Source organism: Tiliqua scincoides, chromosome 3 (assembly GCF_035046505.1).
Source record: "Tiliqua scincoides isolate rTilSci1 chromosome 3, rTilSci1.hap2, whole genome shotgun sequence".
NCBI lineage: Eukaryota > Metazoa > Chordata > Lepidosauria > Squamata > Scincidae > Tiliqua > Tiliqua scincoides.
In genome coordinates this window covers 89,501,432-89,520,287 of record NC_089823.1, presented here as the reverse complement: position 1 = coordinate 89,520,287, position 18,856 = coordinate 89,501,432, and the positions used below count along the sequence as shown (strand labels likewise).

The window sequence follows — 18,856 nt, the reverse complement described above, 5'->3', positions numbered from 1 at the left end:
AAAATCTCACAACTTTATGTGTGTGTGTGTGTGTGGGGGGGTGTTATTGCAGGCAGGCTACAGAGAAAATTCACTTGGTGAAACAGGTCTGACTTCCTCTTATTTATCTGTTTTTCTTTAATTTAATTATTTATAATTATTTTATTTTCCTTGATGATGTCACTTCTGGTCATGACATCACTTCTGGTGGTTCCTGGACAGACTGTCATTCTAAAAAGTGGGTCCCAGTGTTAAAAGTTTGAGAACCACTGCCTTAACTCAAAACAGGCCAATGAGACATGGGGGGGGGGTGACACCCTAGTGACCCAAATTCTGGAAATTTAGGAATAATACCGTCATGTTATATACCATTTGATGCAGAATTTCATCCATTGCTTGTGGGGAAATATTCACTGCATTTATTTTCTGGCCATTATTATTATTCATTCCATGTCATGACTATTACTATCTCTGTCTCACCTACCTCACAGGGTTGTTGTGAGGACGAAATAAGGGGAGGAACCATGTACACCACCCTGAGCTGCTTAGAGGAAGGGTGGTATAAAAAGTGAATTAATTAATTAAACAATATAATTAATTTAAATAATTAAGTCATATGGGGTGGCAAAAATTTATGGGCCCTGGGTGTAAAATGACCTAACTACGCTTCTGGTATCCACAGATTCTATTATTTGTGGATCAGGTCCATGGGTCCCCCTGCAGGCACCCCCCATAAGCGCCCCCTCCAGAAGCGAGGGGAGCTCTGCTCCTCTCGCCTCTGGGGGGTTCTCTGAGCCCAGCAAAGGCTGTGAATGTTCATCCATGACCTCTGCCAGGCTCAGACTGAACAACAAGTTCAGGCTAAAACAAGTGACTTCTGGTTTCACAGAGAAATTGGAAGTAATGTTTTTAATACCTTATACGGCTTTAGGAGGCCTGGGTAAGCCTGGGTGGGAGTGCTGGCATTTTGCCATATCCGCGATTTCAGGTAACTGCAGGGGGTCGTGTGTTCCAGAATAGAACCTGTATAGTTCTTCAGGATATGAGTTACAGCACAATTTAACTCCTCCACAAGTGTATTATCAGTACCCTTTGGAAAGGGAAAAGCCAGAAATCTTTTGGGCTGAGATACTTGTTTTTGTCATGTTGATTGAAATTGTCTGGAAAACACATGAAATATCCCAGTAAAATGGAATAGAATGGATTAGGAGTGAAATTTTTAATAAACAATAAACTACAAAATTAGGCACCAAGCCCCTATACAAAATGTTAAGGAAAGGTAGCTCAACAAACTAATTGAACCTTTTTCTCTGTTGGAATTTTTGTACAGATTGATTATCTGATTTAGCATAGGTTCAGTTCAGGTATAAATGTATCGCTAATTACAGTGAGCCATATTTTTTTCTTCCTAATTTGGCAGTGTGAGGATATATATCTTCTTAAGAAAGAAATTGAACACGGAAAAGAAGAACTGAAGAAAATACAAGCCTTTCACGATGAACAACTATTAACAGATCAGTTTCATGGAGCAAAAATTTATCAACATAAGTATGTACTCTAACTGCCTTTCTTATGTCACCCATTGGCTGTCTATTAGATTTTTTTTGTCCTGGCTGAAAAGGAACATCAGGAGATCCTTGTTACACAAGAGGTATTTTATTCTGTAAAGAAGAGGTTGTGAAAATTCAAAAACAGATGCTCCTGCTCCTACGCCACCTCTTCCTGTTACTGTCCGACATTTATTGAACATCTATTTTGTTAAAGCTACAACCTAGAAAATAGGGTGTCAATTTGAAAAACACTATGGCTTGGATCCAAAGAGCTGCTTAGGCATGCCCAGTAAAATCTTTGACTTCTTTTTTTTTTTAAGTGCCAGCTTCTCATGCCATATCAATTGTTTTGAAAAACATATTATTTTTCAAGCTTCAAAAAAAGATTGAAAAGCAGTTTGTGATACAGCATGAGGACTAGCCACTCATATGCTTGAGGGTTGGGTCACTCTCCCATCGTGCTAGCGGCATCAGCTTTTTCCCTATTTTGCTGCAGGTGCCTCTCTGCTCATGGCCTGAGTTGCCATCTTTCACGAGAGTGCTGATGTTCTAAATATGGCTGGAGCAATGATATATTATTATTATTCTGTGTATGTGGTGCTTTAATAAGAGTGAGAAGACAGCTACCTATCCTAAGGGCTTATAAACTAAATACGTACTTTTGGTGAACCAGCTGGAGAATTCTTTTGCCAAAATCAAGGAACCACATGTCCAGAGAATAAAAGTGGCCACCACAAACAGAATGGTCACCCTCCCTCAGTGGTCTTCTCCATGGAGAGTGTTCCATTCACAAAAAAACCCCACTGGTTTATTCACCTTATCTGACTGCTTCAAGACTGAACGTAGATGCTAGCGATGTAGTGCTGGCAAGAATGTGCATGCTAGGTCATGGTAAAGAGACACATACTTCTGACTCCAAAGATGGTTGATTATTCTAGGTTTCTTAAGTAGATGCCTTTTGTATTGACTGGTTTTCCAGAAGCCAGAACTGTACATCAGTTTTGTGCACCAAACACCAGTTTACATTCTCCATTTTCCCCATTTGCACTCTGATTCTTGATACAAACATAAATGGTCTGTTAGGCATGCAGTATTTGTGACTTCAGAATTCTCACAGCGGCTTTTCCCATATATGTGTGTGTGCTTGGCACAAATAGTGACATGTCTGTTTCTTAAACAGACATCGCAGGCAGCCTTTTGCTGCATCCACAGTAACCCCACAAGTTGAGGGACTGAACCCCCCATCTCCAGATAGGCCATATTGTGCCTCTGAAGAATCTGCATCAGCTTCACCACAACCTGGTACAGATGGATATCAGGCACGCTCTGAAAGTCCAGCCACAAAGAAGAAAGCTTTACATGCAGGTAAAAAGAGACTATGGAGATTACTCAGTAAAGTGTCCATCTCTAACATTCCTTGAATAAAACCTCCTCCTCCCTCACATTTTCTAATCCTGGCAGTTTGCCAGATGATGAACAGGTCACAGGGCTGATTTAGGGCCCAATCCTAGCCAACTTTCAAGCATTGATGGAGCTGTGCCAACAGGGTGTGCGCTGCATCCTGCATGGAGTAGGCAGTCACAGAGGCCTCCTCAAGGTAAGGGTACCTTCGTTCCCATACTTTGGGGCTGAATCAGCACTGGAAAGTTGGATAGGATTGGGCCCTTAGTCCTGCTTGCTTTGAGGGCTTGCAGTCTGCATTCAACAGGCTGGACAAGGATGGAAAGAAAGTTCAGGTTGACATCTAAAAGAGACCCTTGTCCATGTCCTTAAAATAAATAGTAGTGTGAGGACTATTTTGTACAGCAAGTCCTCACTTAAAGTCATTCTGTTTAGACTTTTCATTATAAAGTTTTGAGAATTTTAAAAAAATCAGTTCCTACATCAGTGTGGAGTTTGCACATTCTCCCCATGTCTGCATGGGTTTTCTCCAGCCAGGAAGGCTACATTTATTTCAACATTTTGCATCTTTATTTAGAAATTTGGTACTGTGTACCAGAAAACCATATTTCTGGTTTTTGTGACCAGAAACTCTTGCTTGTGTATATCAATTAGCCTATGGTAAAATTGGTTTTATTATAAGTTGTTTTGCTTAAAGTTGCAGTTTCCAAGAACCTATTGACAACTTTAAGTGAGGACTTACTGTAGTTTCTATTCTGATATGCCTCTAATTATTATAATTTTTTTCCTTTACAAGTCTGATTGTATTAGTGACACAAAAATACTTTTTAGAAATCTAAGGTGGTTTGCTGTTTATGGATGATGGTGCACATGGTCTGCCTCTTGCTTTCTTCCTCTTTTTCCTGCCCTCCTCCCACCCTGGCCAAAAGAAATGAATCCTGCTGGCCATAGAAGACAGGGAAGGAAGGTAGGCGAGGGGATTGGTGGAGGCAGGGCTGGCCCTGCCATGAAGTGGGCTGATGCTACTTATGTCAGTGAGGGGTAGAAGGTGAAGAATTCAGGGTGCTGTTCACCTTGTATCTGTTACCACCATTGCCTTCTCCTTCCAGCCCGCTAAAAGTGAGCGGGGATTGAATCAATTGCTTCCGTCTGCCCTTGCACAGGGTTTTTAATTTAAAGGGAATGTATCCCTTTAAACTTAAAATCCTGTACAAGGAAAGAGTACTTCGCTGCGCCCTCACCTTGCTCTGTCCTCATGCAGTATTAAAGCTTAAAGGGCCATGCTACCTTCAAACTTTAAACCCTGTGTGAGGATGGAGTACAGTAATGAGGTAAGGGGCTTTTTTGTTTTGTTTTGAAGGGTGCATGCATACACATGTGCCTCAGCATAAGTGACAGGAGTAATCAGGGATTGTGTCAGGTAGGGCCCTAGGTGAGGGGATAGGTCAGTATTAGCCATTGCTGCTCTGGGACTTTTTAAAAGGCAAGTTCCTGTTGAGACCTGGCAACCCTTACCCTTGTGGTTTTGCGTGAAGGCACTTAGCTGTACTGCTTCCAGCTGCAAGTACTGTGTGTTATGTCTAACTGGCTTGGTCTGAAGGAAACCAAATAGTCTCAGGACTGTGAGGAACTGGTTAGAAAGGGCTTCTCATGGTGGCCACAGCATCCACATCTGAAGTCTAGAAAGGCTTCTGGTTGACCACAATGTGGAGAAATGGAGACTTATAGGATATGATTTGAACTTACAGTGCCCAGCTGCCTCATTTTTAGGAATGACCCATTTGCCTGAAACATCAAGTAAATTTGACCAAAATAGACTTTTTTGCATAAAGTAACAGTATTATTTTCCTAGAGTTCTAGACACAGTGGATTATCTTAACTGGAAGTTCTATGTCATTGTTTGAAGTGGACCAGAGATGAGATTGTCTTTCAATATGAAACCTTCAACTTTCTAAAACCTTATCAAAAAATAGAACATTCAAACAAAAGAATAACTTGACCTGGGTTCATAGCTCATCTTCTGCTTTTCTCCCTTTCAAGACTGACATGTGCTTCTGTTCTAAAAATACAGAATCTTCCCCCTTATCTTTGAAGCCAAAACTGAGACTTTGTTTTTCAAGTGCTGATTTTTTTTTTTTGAAATGCAAATTCAAAACCTCTGAGTGCAATTCCAGCTAATTTAGTTGTGTGAATAGGCTCTAGCACATACTCTGTGGAGCATTTGTTTTTCACTAATGGCTTTATTTTTGTTTTTATTATGGTGCTGTTTCTGTGCATGGTGCTTCACAAAGGAAAACAGGAAGAGGGTTCCCTGTCCTAAAGATCTCACAATCTAAAACTAAAACAAGGGAGACAGCAGGGCAAGGGGATAAAAATGGAAGCAGGGGTGCATGAGATTATTTCATGAGGAAAAATATGAGGCCCCAATCCTATCCAATTTTCCAGTGCTGATGCAGCTGTGTCAATTGGGTGTGTGCTGCATTCTGTGGTTCTGGTGGTGGTGCAGTCACATAGGCCTCCTCAAGATAGGTGAATGTTTGTTCCCTTACCTTGGGGCAGCATTGCAGTTGCATCAGTCCTGGAAAGTTGGATAGGATTAGGCCCTCAGTTTCATTCAGGCATAGTTAGGCTTGTGCAGGGCTTTTTTACTAATGGAAGGGGGGGGACTGCATTCTGGCACCTTTTTGCAGGGGCCCCTCCCCTTCGGAGGCATTCCAGGAAGGGGGGGAGCAAAACAGAGGCATTCGCTGGGTGGGCAGGCGGGTGCCTGGCCCCTGCCTGACCCCATCTCCAAGCTCTTGCTGGGCCCAGTCCACCTCCTTCCCCCCCCCAGCTTCCAAGCCAGTGGAGGGCGTGGATGCTGAGGAAGTCAGACAGCCAGCCAGCCAGCCAGGGAGACAGACTGCGGCACCCATGGAATGCCCAGGTACTGGCTTGGCGGCGGTGGAGGAGGAGGGGAAGGAAGCTGGCTGGTGCAGCCCCGTGCCAATCTCTAGCACGAGCCTAGGCATGTCTACTCAGAAGTAAGTCTCATTGTGCTCAATGGAGCTTGCTCCTGGGAAAGGGTGCATAGCCTTGCAGCCTGAGAGCCCAAGCCTATGCATGTCTACTCAGTTCCATTGTGTTCAATGGGGCTTACTCCTGGGAAAGGGTGCATAGCCTTGCAACCTGAGTAGACAGGCAGAGGAAGGGCTCTGAGGCTGCAGTCCTTTCCATACTTTCCTGGGAGGAAGCCCCACTGCCTCTACTGGGACTGACTTCTGAGGAGACAGCCATAGGCTTTGGCTCTGAGGCTGCAGTCCTCTCCACACTTACCTGGGAGGAAGCCCCATTGACTCTAATGGGACTGACTTCTGAGGAGACAGGCACAGGATTGGGCCCTGAGGCTGCCATCCTATCCACAGTAAACCCCATTCACTTTAGTGAAGTGGACTTCTGAGTAGACATGCATAGGATTGGGCTCTTAGGCTGCAATCCTAGGCACTTTCCTGGGAGTAAGCTCCATTGACTAGAATGAGACTTACTTCAGAGTAGACATACCTAGGATTGGGCTCTTAATCCTGGCGGAGATATACGTATATCTGCACCCGTTTTCACATGCTAAGGGCAGGTGAAAAGGGATTCTACATGTGTACAACGTGCTGTCCAGCCTTGCCAGAGATCCTCCTAGTCCTTCCCCCACAAGCATGCCCTCCTCCAGCCAGCGTTTGCAGCTCCCCTCCAGCAATGCACAGCAGCTGCTCAGGGCAGCAGAGAACATACAATTGCATGCCAAGCGCCTTCCCAAAGACACAGAGTATTCTGATACCTGAATTAAACCATATTTAATCACTTGTTTGCAAACGTATCTGTTTCTATGTGCACCTAAGGACCCCTCTCGTGTAAGGATTCCTTTTTTGTTCTTACTCCCACAGTTGCTTAGAGTAATTTTACATGGAACTCATGTAAGCCATTTTTCAGAATCCATTCACTGCTTCCTCTCCTTGAAGTAGTGCCACACTACAAGTGCACCTGTACAGTATTTTTCAGTAGAAAAAGTAGCTGGGGGAAGGGGATGTGGAGATTGATAGCCCAATCCTATTCATGTCTACTCAGAAGTAAGTTCATCTTTAGGGGGGGAAGCACATAAAAATATTTTTTTTCTCCAATAAAAAATGGTTTAAAAATAAATAAATAAATAAAAGATTAACAAGTTGTGAGTTCCTGCACCTTTTTTTTTAAAAAAAAAACAAAAAAAGCACTGGGCTTGTGTACAAAAGAGAATGGGGACTAAGGATTTGGGCCAAAGTCTTCATGGAAAACAAGGGTTTTGAGAGGGGTTTCAAAAGAAATAAGAGAGTTGGAATAATGGAGGCATTCTGGTAGGCAGTTCCAGGTATAAGGGAGAAAGGGCAGAGTTGTTTGAGGGAGCAGGAGACCTTTAGGTCACTGTGGGTGTTGGAGTTGGCTGAGTAATGATCCAGGCATTGGGATATGAGAGTGGAGAAATGGTGTAGAGGGCGAAGAGCCCAAGCCTATGCATGTCTACTCAGAAGTAAATCCCATTATAGCCAAAGGGGCTTACTCCTAGGTAAGTGTGCATAGGATTGTAGCCAAAGCCATGGAGGAGTTTGAAGGTAAGGATGAGGAGCTTGTGCAGGAACTGTAAATGGACAGGAAGCCAGGATAGATATTTAAGGGGAGATGTGACATGGCCAGAACAATAATGTAAGTGAATGATTTTTGCAGCAGAGTGCTGGATAAAGCTAAGAGGTGGGGTAAGATGATGGAAGTACAGAGAGAAATGACCAAGACCATGTGTCACCCATATCTGCAGAGTACATAGAGCCTGTAAATAAAATGTGTTTGGGAACACATAGTAAAATAAAGGGCCCTATTCTATGTGACTTTCCAGCACTGATACAGCTGTGCCTGCAGGTTGTGTGTGGCATCCTTTGGTGGGGATGCAGTCACAGAGGCCTCCTTAATGTTAGGGAGTATTTGTTCCCTTACCTCAGGGCTGCTTTACAGCTGCATCAGTGGTGGAAAGTCACATAGAATTGGATCCAAGTTGATACAGGCTGTAGGTTTTACCTATAGGAACTTGTATAGGGCAATTCTTACACATCAAGATAAAATTTTGAATTTTATACATTATCTATACACATCAAGATAAAATTTTCCTTGAGAATTCAACAGCTGCATGATTTGCCAGTAAGTTCTTTTGTTTGTGTTGTGTGTCAATATCTTTCTACAGAGCAAACAAGGAGTAGTATGCTTAGAACTCAACACCATTTAGCAAAGCTTTCTGAACAATGGCCCAGTGGAAAGGTATCTCCTGCCAGAAAAAGTAAGCTGTGGGTTTGTGTGTGTGTGTGTGTGTGTGTGCAGGGATGGCACTGGGGGTTGGTTGGGTGGCACACAGGCCAAGGACTTGCACCCAACAGATCACCCATTTTGCTGGGTGGATCTCTTGATTCCTCACTACTGGAGGTGGTGTCCGTACTCCATCAGAAGGCAGGTGGGGAGGTCTATTGAGGACCAGTGCAGGGATTTGCCCAAGTGCTCCCAGCCCCTAGAGCTAACACTGCATGCAAGTTTTTATTTCTATTTCAATAATTCTGACAGCTTTGCTGGTTAAGCCCCCTCTTTCCTCACCGTCTCCCTAATTAGTTCATTGTTCTTCTCTGGCACACTCACCCTTTCAGTAGAAATCATCAGACTGAGTGAACTGGGCACAGAATTATACACAGTACTCCCAAGTAAACAAAACATTTTCCTCATTACAGTGTGGACTTTGCACTCACTGTTGTTCCCCTGTACATTGGGAAAGCTGTACACGAACCATGTTTTATTGCTTGGGGCATCATGCCATATCTCAGCCTCTGGACTGGGATAAATTTAGCATGCTCTGGTGTGCATCTGAGCTGTGTACCTGCCTTCTGTTTGTCTGAACTGCAGGCAGAGTTGGCAGGCAGAGTCAGTGCTGTTGGATTGGCCAGGAAAAACATTTCTGTGAGATTTTTCGATGCCACATCAATGCCCTTTAAAAAGGAGCATCTTATGCTTCCATTCCATCTGTGGCACTCTGGAAATGCTGGTATGGACTCAAAAGTATAGAAAGTGCATTATATGATGGATGTGTACAAATGAGCTACATTAACAGCTTGATCCTATTCATATTTACACAGAAGTTAGTCCCACTAAGTGTACATCAGACTTCAGTCCTTGTTAGCCTCTGTGCCTACAGTTGCAAAGCAGCTGAACTGTGAATCAGGGATTTGATTCAGATCTCACCTCTGCCCTGAATGTCTAGCTGTTGCCAGCCTGATACCCCACCTCCATCTGAAATATAATGATGATAATATTGGCCTACCTTGCAGGGTTGTCATGAGGATTACTAAGGACATGGGCAAAGTCCTTTGAATGCTCTTAATTGCTATGTAAATGTGTAAATTATTTCTCATAAATGTTCTTAGAATTTTTATTCTCATGCTAAGTGTGCTTGCATTCGGTAAGGAACAACAAGGGTCAGATTAGTCCTTCAGGAGAAGCAGTAGCTCAGTGGCAGAGCACCTTTTTGGCATGCAGTCAGTCCGAGGTTCAGTCTGCAGCATCTTCAAGTATGGCTGGGAAAAACCTCTTCCTGAAACTCTGGAGAGTCTCTACTCATCAGTGTAGACAATACTGAGCTAAGTGGACCAGTGGTCTGAATCGGTATAAATTAGCTTCATGTGTTCAGCTGAGAGATGTGTGTGTCTCTGATCTATGTTCTGTTGTTCCTTGTGGTGGAGGCTGCAGAAAGAAGGTTGATGGTTCTCCTCCCAGGTTCTAGCATAGCTCCACTCACCCCAGCACTCCACTCAGCCTTCCCCCTAGGCTGAGCTAACTACAGATGCTTCTAAGTCAGGCCTGGGTCTTTGCTAGGCCTTGACCTTTGCTGGCTTGACTCTGAAGGTTATGTATTTGCATAGCTTTCCCACCTGTTTCCCATTCTGCCTAGAAGGTTTTTACTTATCCTAGTTCTGGTCCCATCCTGCTGGGATTTGTACCTTCAGCACTCACTGGTCTTGACTGCCGATGCTCCATTGTGGACACATGCACAACTGTGGAATAATCTTGTTTTTAAGTGGCCCCTACAGAGCAGAAGACATGGAAGGCTGAGAAGGCTGAGAAAAAGGTGGAGAGAGAGTAAGTAAATATCTGATTAAAGAGATCTATTATAAAAATGTGTTACTGAATATGTCACCTTGTCTCACTAGATCTCACTGTCTCTCTCTTCCTTTATCTTTCTTTTTCAAAAGCCCTTTAGATATTTCTTCTGCTAAGTGGCTAAAGACTCATGGCTTGGTTGCTAGGCGACTCACCATAATGGATGCCTTGGCCCCAACAGCTGTTCCTCGCACCACAAAATACATTCCAATTCTAGACAAACATGTAGTTTCCAGAGTTTTTGATGATGTAAGTAAGCCTCTTTTAATGCCCATTCTGGGGAGATTCCAAATTAACTACTCTTTTTGAAAGTAAGTATCCAATAGTTGAATTTCCAACTTGTCTGGAAGAATTCATATTATGTTCATCAAGTTAAGTGTTCTGAATATTCTCCAAACCTGATTTGTTTTTGGAAGGGGTGCACACAACTAGAATTTTTCCCTTTAAAAGCACTTTAATTATGAGACTATTCTCCCTTTCAGTCATGCACATTGCCATTATTTTCCCTATCCACTTCTGTTTAAATATTGGGTGGTCACTGCAACGGTATTGGCTGAAATGCAACGTTTTTCTGAAATGCAACAGTAATTTCTGCCTGCAAGAGTGATGGAATAATTTCTTTGACTTTGTGTCATTTTGAATTTTTCCTTTTTACCAATAGGTGGCAGTGTGCAGCCACTGAATGGTTTTTTAAAAGCCAAAACCTGATTATGGGTGACAGTCAGTAATGTTACATTTAATGTCACTGACAAGCTACAATTTGCGCTCAGCTGGAAAAAAAATCAGGCTGTGCTCTATCACTGAGATTTTTTTAAGGCTTGTTCACAGCCTCCAAGGGGCTTTAAACAACAGCAACAAAGGATATATTAAGAGTGGTACTGCACAGGCCGTGCAAAGGTTAAACAATAAAAGCTAAATACCTCCTTAGAGATTAGCATTATCTATTGAATTAGAAATTTATATACTGTCTTTCTGCCATGTGCTTTACAGTGCAGTTTAATAGACACAAATACAAAAAGGATGGCTGGGATAGAAGAAAATAAGGACATAGGGGTACTGTTGCTTTTTTTTCATAACACTACATACAGTAATTGTCATGATGACCAGGTAGAGTAGCCACTGAAGGAGCAGTTCTGGAAGGAGGGAAGCCAAACAGTGTCTACCTATTTGATGGGGGGGGCCTTGCTGTAGGTTGTCTCATCTTCAGATGCATCCAATTGAATGTTAATGTTCCTTGGGCTTAACTCCCATGGGATCAAGTTATAGGTTCTCCACAAATATACGTGGATTGGTTCTGTGTGCAAGTTTGTCATTAGCTCTCTTGGGTAACCTGGCCAGCTCAATTGTCACTCTTCTTTCCTCCCATCTCAGTATTTCTCAGCCCCCACTCTTATAATGGCAAATGGAGAAGAAGAGGCAGTGTGGTCCCTCTGTTGGCCTGATGAGACTCAACTGCTACTGTTGGTAGCATGAGTGATACTTTTCAAAAATAGAGACATAATATAACTATGAAAAGGTGATGTGTTTGAATGAGTAGCACAGAAATGGAAATACACTGTAGTTTAAAAAAAACACGAAATACTAGATTACTAAATGAGGATTTTATATGAAATCTTCATAACAAAATGTTGTCAAATGTTAACACCAGTGTGGTGGAGTAGAGCAAACATGTCATTGCAGAGATATCATTAATGCAATGTTACTGAAGCAGTGCTACCTGTGGTGGCGCTTACTTGAAGGAGCTTCAAGTCCTGGGAGTTCAGAGTTCAGTATGACATCATCACATCACCCTCAACCTTCTGGGCTATCCCACTGCATTACATGCACTTGCTCACTCTGATTAGCCTCCGTTCTGTGATCTTTGGGCCTTATCTCTTTGTACTCTCACCGGCAAGCCCTGAAAACATGATCGGTGTGTGCAGGAAGCTGGTCCTGGAGCAGGCTGGAGATCACTGAAAGGTGGTGTGGTGTGTTGCTCTTCTCTAAGGGCATCAATTGCTCCCCTTGTGACACCCTAGGTCATTGGGTGGTTGTGAGCAATCCACCAAACTAATCCTCATCTTACATGGAAAGATAAGAATTGTAAAGCACTTTGAATGCTGTGCAAATAATGAGTTAGAATGTCTCAGTCATAGTTTTGAAATGTCACAGGGAGAACAAAACCCCTTCGTTCAGTGCAGGAGTGATTGTTCACAGAAGCATCTGGTAGCACTGCAAGCAACAGTAGCAGCTTGAGGTCCTGTCAGTCGTGTATGGGCAGTAGAGACTGATTCATACTAGAATATTTTGCTTGTTTGCAGAGTTTGCAAAACTGCCATGTTTTGAAGCTTTGTTTTTTTGTTTTTTGTTTTAACTATGTGGTAGGTCCTCCCCTTTGCCCATGTAAGCAGTGATAAGAAACTTGTCACACTGATTAATCCTCAGGCAGTGGATCTTGATGCCTACAAGAGGCGGCTGAAGGAAGCAATAAAAGGATATGAAAGGCAAGTCTGAATCAACAGGTATTCCTTTTGTAGTGTTTGGATTCATCAGTCCTCTGCCTTGGAAGCCCTGATCTGTAATCCCAGTTTAGTAGGGCCTATTTATGCTTACTCAGTAGTGAGGGAAAAACAGATGCTCAGTTGCAAAACCTTCTGCATAGTTACTTTCCATGTTATTATTAATTATTAACAGTATTTATATACCGCTTTTCAACTAAAAGTTCACAAAGCAGTTTACAGAGAAAAATAAAATAACTAAATGGCTCCCTGTCCCAAAAGGGCTCACAATCTAAAAAGATGCAAATGAATACCAGCAGAGTTCCCACCTAGATTATTATACCATGTTCCCACCTAGATTATTATAGAGCCAGGGTGGCGTAATGGTTTGGGAGGTGGACTGAGACCCGAAAGATCCAGGTTCAAATCTTCTCTCAGCCTTGAAGCTTCCTGGGTGACCTTGGGCCAGTCACTATCTCACAGCCTCACCTACCTCACAGGGTTGTTGTGAGAACAAAAGGAGGAGAGCAGCTGTGTACACCGCTCTGAGCTCCTTGGAGGAAAGGCGGTATAAAAATGTGAAAAAATAAAATAAATAATAAATAAAATTTCTAGTGAGCCTTAATTTAAACATAAATTATGCTGAGTTTTAAAAATATAGTGTGTAGCAGTTGGTAATGAAGGCATCTTGCTTCCTGTTTAGCAGCTTGCAGGCTGTTTAAGAGTTTGAAATCTGGTCATGCCACATAACTTGGGTGATTCTTCAATTTATGTATAAAATCACTTCTGTCCCACATCTTCCACCAGTATAGGGTCCATGAAGTAGCTTCTGGTGACTATGTATCCTCCTTTATATTGATTCAGTCATGTGTTGCTTCTGTTTGGTGCTGTAAAGAGCCCAGAGGTGATGTAAACTCTGCGCAGGAGACTTGCAGTCTACATTAGAAGAACCATATCATGATGAGGGAGGAGAGGTTAGGAGTGGTGAGGATTAAATCAGGCAGGGTCAGGAGGCAGTAGAGATGCAGGTTCAGGCAGAAGTGTCCTGGGGCTTAATGCCACCCGGGACAGGGTGACGCAGCAATGTCACTCCCTTATATCACTGGCCACCCCCATGCCTGTACCTGAATGGCTCCCTCCCCCCACATCCAGAATGGCTCCATCTGTCACCCTCTGCTTCCAAAATGGCTCCATTTGGAACCAAGCAGAGCAGAGGGAGGGCAGGTGGGCCCAGCTTCTCTGCTTGCTGCCTCAAGTACTGAGTGCTGAGCACTCTTCCTGTGGAGAGCCCAGGAAACAAATATAACGCCTTGGAGGGGGGTGCGCAAGGTTCTGCCTGCTTTGCGTGTCACTGGATTCAGGCAAAATCGGGGCAATATCAGATGTGACACAGGGCATGGTAAAGCACTTATCTGTGAAACATTCCATTCATTGCCCCATTATGTTTAAAGGCACTTAAGCATGAGCCAGCCCATTCATATGGAGCATTAGCATGCCAAGTAATCAGTGACCTGGGTGGTCATCCTCTCTGTGTCCTAGAGCTACATCCAAACAGGCTCACTCATGTTAAGTGTGCATTTAAATGGCTAGAACATGCATGGAATGTTTACACTGATAAGTTCTTTCTGTGATCCACATTATGTCTGTTTCAGCTGAGAGATGAGTCTTGGAAGGGCTGTATTTGGTACTTTAGAAGCAACTTGAAAGAGAAGCAGGAAAGAGATAGGCAGAGAAAGCGAGTCTGTTGAAGGTTTTGGGAGCAGCATGGCAGAAGAGAGAGAAGCATGGAGATAAGGGAAGGGGTGACAGCAATTGGACAAGCCAATGTCTCCCAGTTTGCATCTCATTTTGAGAACTGACCCACCAGAGCAGTGTTTACTTTGGTACTCTTGTGGCCTAATTCACTGACCTTAACAAAAAATAGAATATCTCTCTCTCACACACTATTATTATTAGTGCTATCTTGTTATTAAAATCAGAATGTAGTATTCCAGTTATGTTAACCTATTTATACATATAGATACATTTTTGCCTTGCAGTTCTTAACAGATTTTTGAGGAGTGAAATGCTTTTAAATTCTACTGCTATGAAATCATTAGGAATGTATGTATTAATTTAGACAGGGCCAGTTATTATCCTACTGAGATCGTTCAGTGTTTATTATTGGAAAATTTTTGAGTTTAAATGCTTCCAGCCCCAAATAGTATTACATTTTTGAGACTGTTGCCATTTTCCCCACAAGACTATTACAAGCTGAAATGTCTTTAAGATGAGTTTTCATATGGAGGAGTTTGTAAATGACTAAACCATAACACTAAATTTCTCGATGCAGCATCTGTTCAGACTTGTCTGCTATGCTCTGAATGCTGCATTATATTTGGGAGAATTGAATTTGCAAGGGCTTCAGCATAGCTTTCTGAATTGTTATTGGTTAACAATGTATTTGACACCCGCTAAATTGAACAATTTGTCTTTGGGCACAAGAGCTTTAATGGAGAGAGTATGTATGATGTTCACTTCTTCTCCTCTCCAGATTATAATCTACATGCTATAAGTCATGCACATTGGGGCAAAAAATCAAAACTTTAGATATAGGCTGATGGGTTCTGAGCTGTCTGTGACAGATCAGGAGAGAGATCTTGGGGTGGTGGTGGACAGGTCGATGAAAGTGTCGACCCAATGTGCGGTGGCAGTGAAGAAGGCCAATTCTATGCTTGGGATCATTAGGAAGGGTATTGAGAACAAAACGGCTAGTATTATAATGCCGTTGTACAAATCGATGGTAAGGCCACACCTGGAGTATTGTGTCCAGTTCTGGTCGCCGCATCTCAAAAAAGACATAGTGGAAATGGAAAAGGTGCAAAAGAGAGCGACTAAGATGATTACGGGGCTGGGGCACCTTCCTTATGAGGAAAGGCTACGGCGTTTGGGCCTCTTCAGCCTAGAAAAGAGACGCTTGAGGGGGGACATGATTGAGACATACAAAATTATGCAGGGGATGGACAGAGTGGATAGGGAGATGCTCTTTACACTCTCACATAATACCAGAACCAGGGGACATCCACTAAAATTGAGTGTTGGGCGGGTTAGGACAGACAAAAGAAAATATTTCTTTACTCAGCGCGTGGTCGGTCTGTGGAACTCCTTGCCACAGGATGTGGTGCTGGCGTCTAGCCTAGACGCCTTTAAAAGGGGATTGGACGAGTTTCTGGAGGAAAAATCCATTATGGGGTACAAGCCATGATGTGTATGCGCAACCTCCTGATTTTAGGAATGGGTTAAGTCAGAATGCCAGATGTAGGGGAGAGCACCAGGATGAGGTCTCTTGTTATCTGGTGTGCTCCCTGGGGCATTTGGTGGGCCGCTGTGAGATACAGGAAGCTGGACTAGATGGGCCTATGGCCTGATCCAGTGGGGCTGTTCTTATGTTCTTATGTTCTTATGTTCTTATGATGCATGAAGCCAAAGGATAGGGGTAGCAATAATTTCATGCCTTCTACAAGGAGACTTTTTTTTTTGGCTCTGCAGCGAACGAGATCCTAAATCTGCAAAGAACTGTGCTGTGGAGTCATCCTAGGTTTACAGAAACGAACAAGTGGTTAGCAGATGACATGTCCCCATAAGCAATTGATATCCCAGCACTCTTAGATTATTTTCTTCTAAATAAATCAATAGCTTCTAAACACACTAGCCCAAAAAAGAATTGTCATGGGATTGTTTGACTCCGGTATGCCTAATGCTTCCAGCGGATAAAAGGACACATCTGTAGTTTCAAGAGGGTGCTGTTCATGCAAGGTTGTTGCAAGATGCAATTAGGAGAAGCTGGACTGCACCTGGAGACCCTGGCAACTAACCACAGTTGCTTAACAGGAATAGAACACCCAGATGCTTCTGTTCTATAGGTTGCACTTCTTGGTATTCTTCACTGGAAACACCTGTTAAATGATGTTCATTTGCCTACAAGGTTGTGGTATTAGTTGCACCAGCTGGTGAAATTAGAGTAGATTTTATTGGTAGAATGCTAGTTTGTTGTCAGAATGACAAAGATTAATTTTAGTTCCCTTAGCACAGTGGTTCCCAAACTTTTTTGACTGGCAGCTCCCTTGATCTGATGGACCATTGGCTGTGGCTCCCCATTAGGGCTACAGTCCTATACATTGTATAGGGTGGTGTATTTTTTGCAAGGATTCTATGGTTTCCCTGGCTGGTTTCTGTGGCTTTCCAGTGAGCCACGGCTCACAGTTTGGGAACCAATGCCTTAGCAGTACCTATTTTGTTGCTATTTTATTATATTATAAATGATGTTGTGGCCCCTGTGTTATATGGTCAATATTTTGTTTCTGTTTTATTTCCTTTAAGGCACATAGAAGACACACATTTAAACATGTGCACTTGGCACTAGGTGCCTGTCTCAAGAGCTAAATGTCAGACCAGTAATGTGGCAAGTGGCCACAACTCCAGAGGCCAGGAAGGCCACACTTTCACTGAACCATGTAGTCTTCCCCTCTTACTTAATCCATGGAGTTCAGTGCTCCAGATTTGAATGGAGACCCGTTTAGTGTAAATGGAGTTTTTGCACATCCAAACTGTAGATGAAGCCTTCCAGCTTCAAACCCTTCCAGAACAGCATATTTGAAGTCTTATGACTGTGGCCACCTTCCTGGACTCCTGAGTTTGGGAAAAATAACTTTGTACGCTGAAGGAAAGTTTTCACACTTTCAGTAGTCCACACCAACCTCATGATTGAACTTCAATCTAGGAATAATTCACTGTCCTCCAACTAGTTACTGCACTCTCAACTGGGTGGGAAAACAAAGGCAGAACCCCGCAGGAGTCCTGAACTAGCAATAGAGGACCTCCTGAAACATTTGGTCACTCCACCTAAGAATTCTATAGAATTCTATGGGGCTAAAAATGAACCATTGGCTACTGATCCTCATGTTTTTGTTCTATTGACCATCCTGTTGTTGTCCCACTATCCTGCCCCACTGGTGGTTTGTGGAACTTTAACATGCTGGTGCTGCATCAGGGGGCACAGTGGCTCCCACATATATGGAACCACTTATAAATTAAACTGTGAATATGGGATCCACTGATATGAGGACTCCCTATATTACATTGCTAATATGAGCAATTATAAAAATTGTTCCAAGTTCATCTGTTAGAAAAATCCACAATCTGGTAATACCTTTATTAACACCAGCGAAAACTGCACACAGTCATGGGCTGCTAGCTTTGGAGATTTCCAAAACTTGTCATCAGGCTGGATGTTAAGCAAAGAAAAAAACAAAAACAGAGGGGGACTGGGCATGGCATAATAACCATCCTTATTTTAGGATGTAAACCTGTAGTTTAGGTTGTAATGCAGGTTCAGATTGATAGGCGAAAGATACTATTTTGAATTCAAATTATTTTGAATTTCAGCATGCAGTCAGGGCTTCTGGAAGCAAGAAACAATAATGACGATTCCCCCATTTTTGGAAAATATAATTAGTAGTTACTTCGTTCCATAATGTTGCCTTTATTTTCAGATGATGACTTGAATTTGACTGATAAGGATACAGTTTGTCATTTGTGCTCTTCTGGAACAGAAACGATCACAGATATATTTTAAAATAATGTGTTCCACTTTATTTACTCTCAATAAGCGCATTAACAGCATTCTGAACACTGGTGTTTTTTCCCCCCCTTTAACAGGCGCCTTGATCTAATTATTTGGAGAACGTTACCTCAGGAGGAAAAAGATAAGTAAGATATTGCCTTCTTGCTTTCCAACTCAAGAATATCTTTCTTTTTTTTTATAAAAGGATTGATGGAATGCGAACCCCTAGTGTTCAGCTTCTTTGGAAATACATTCAGCATTAGAATTGGTGCTTCTTTTGGGAATATATCTAGTTTTTGGTGGGACTCAGATACATTCATGGTAATGTGAGGTAGTATGGAAGCTCTGCTTGTGATGTTTGATCATGCCTAAATCTTTAATTGAAGTTTCACACACCTGGTGATGAAAAACACACCTTTCTCTGTTTACATGAGAAGTTCAACAAGCCTGTTTCCAAATCTTAACATAGAAGTGATCTGCAGTATATGCAGAATCCTATGTATGTCTACTCAGACATAAGTCCCATTGAGTAAATCCCACTCTCAAGTAAGTGTATGTAGGATTGCAACTTTAATTAATCGGTTGTACTTGCATCCTGCTCTTCCTTGGAATTCTCAGAGCACTGCACATGGGGCCTCCAGTGATATTCCATTCAG

General features: G+C 42.6%; 1 protein-coding gene across 1 annotated transcript in view; it reads left to right on the top strand.

Annotated features, from left to right (window-relative positions):
* VWA3B (von Willebrand factor A domain containing 3B) overlaps positions 1-18,856 on the top strand; it is an 81,450-nt gene that overhangs the window by 43,575 nt on the left and 19,019 nt on the right. The window contains exons 16-22 of the mRNA XM_066621325.1: positions 1,400-1,527; positions 2,710-2,894; positions 8,167-8,259; positions 10,052-10,100; positions 10,214-10,370; positions 12,486-12,604; positions 18,296-18,346. Of these exons, the coding sequence (XP_066477422.1) occupies positions 1,400-1,527; positions 2,710-2,894; positions 8,167-8,259; positions 10,052-10,100; positions 10,214-10,370; positions 12,486-12,604; positions 18,296-18,346 (782 nt within the window). The remainder of the gene's footprint in view (positions 1-1,399; positions 1,528-2,709; positions 2,895-8,166; positions 8,260-10,051; positions 10,101-10,213; positions 10,371-12,485; positions 12,605-18,295; positions 18,347-18,856) is intronic.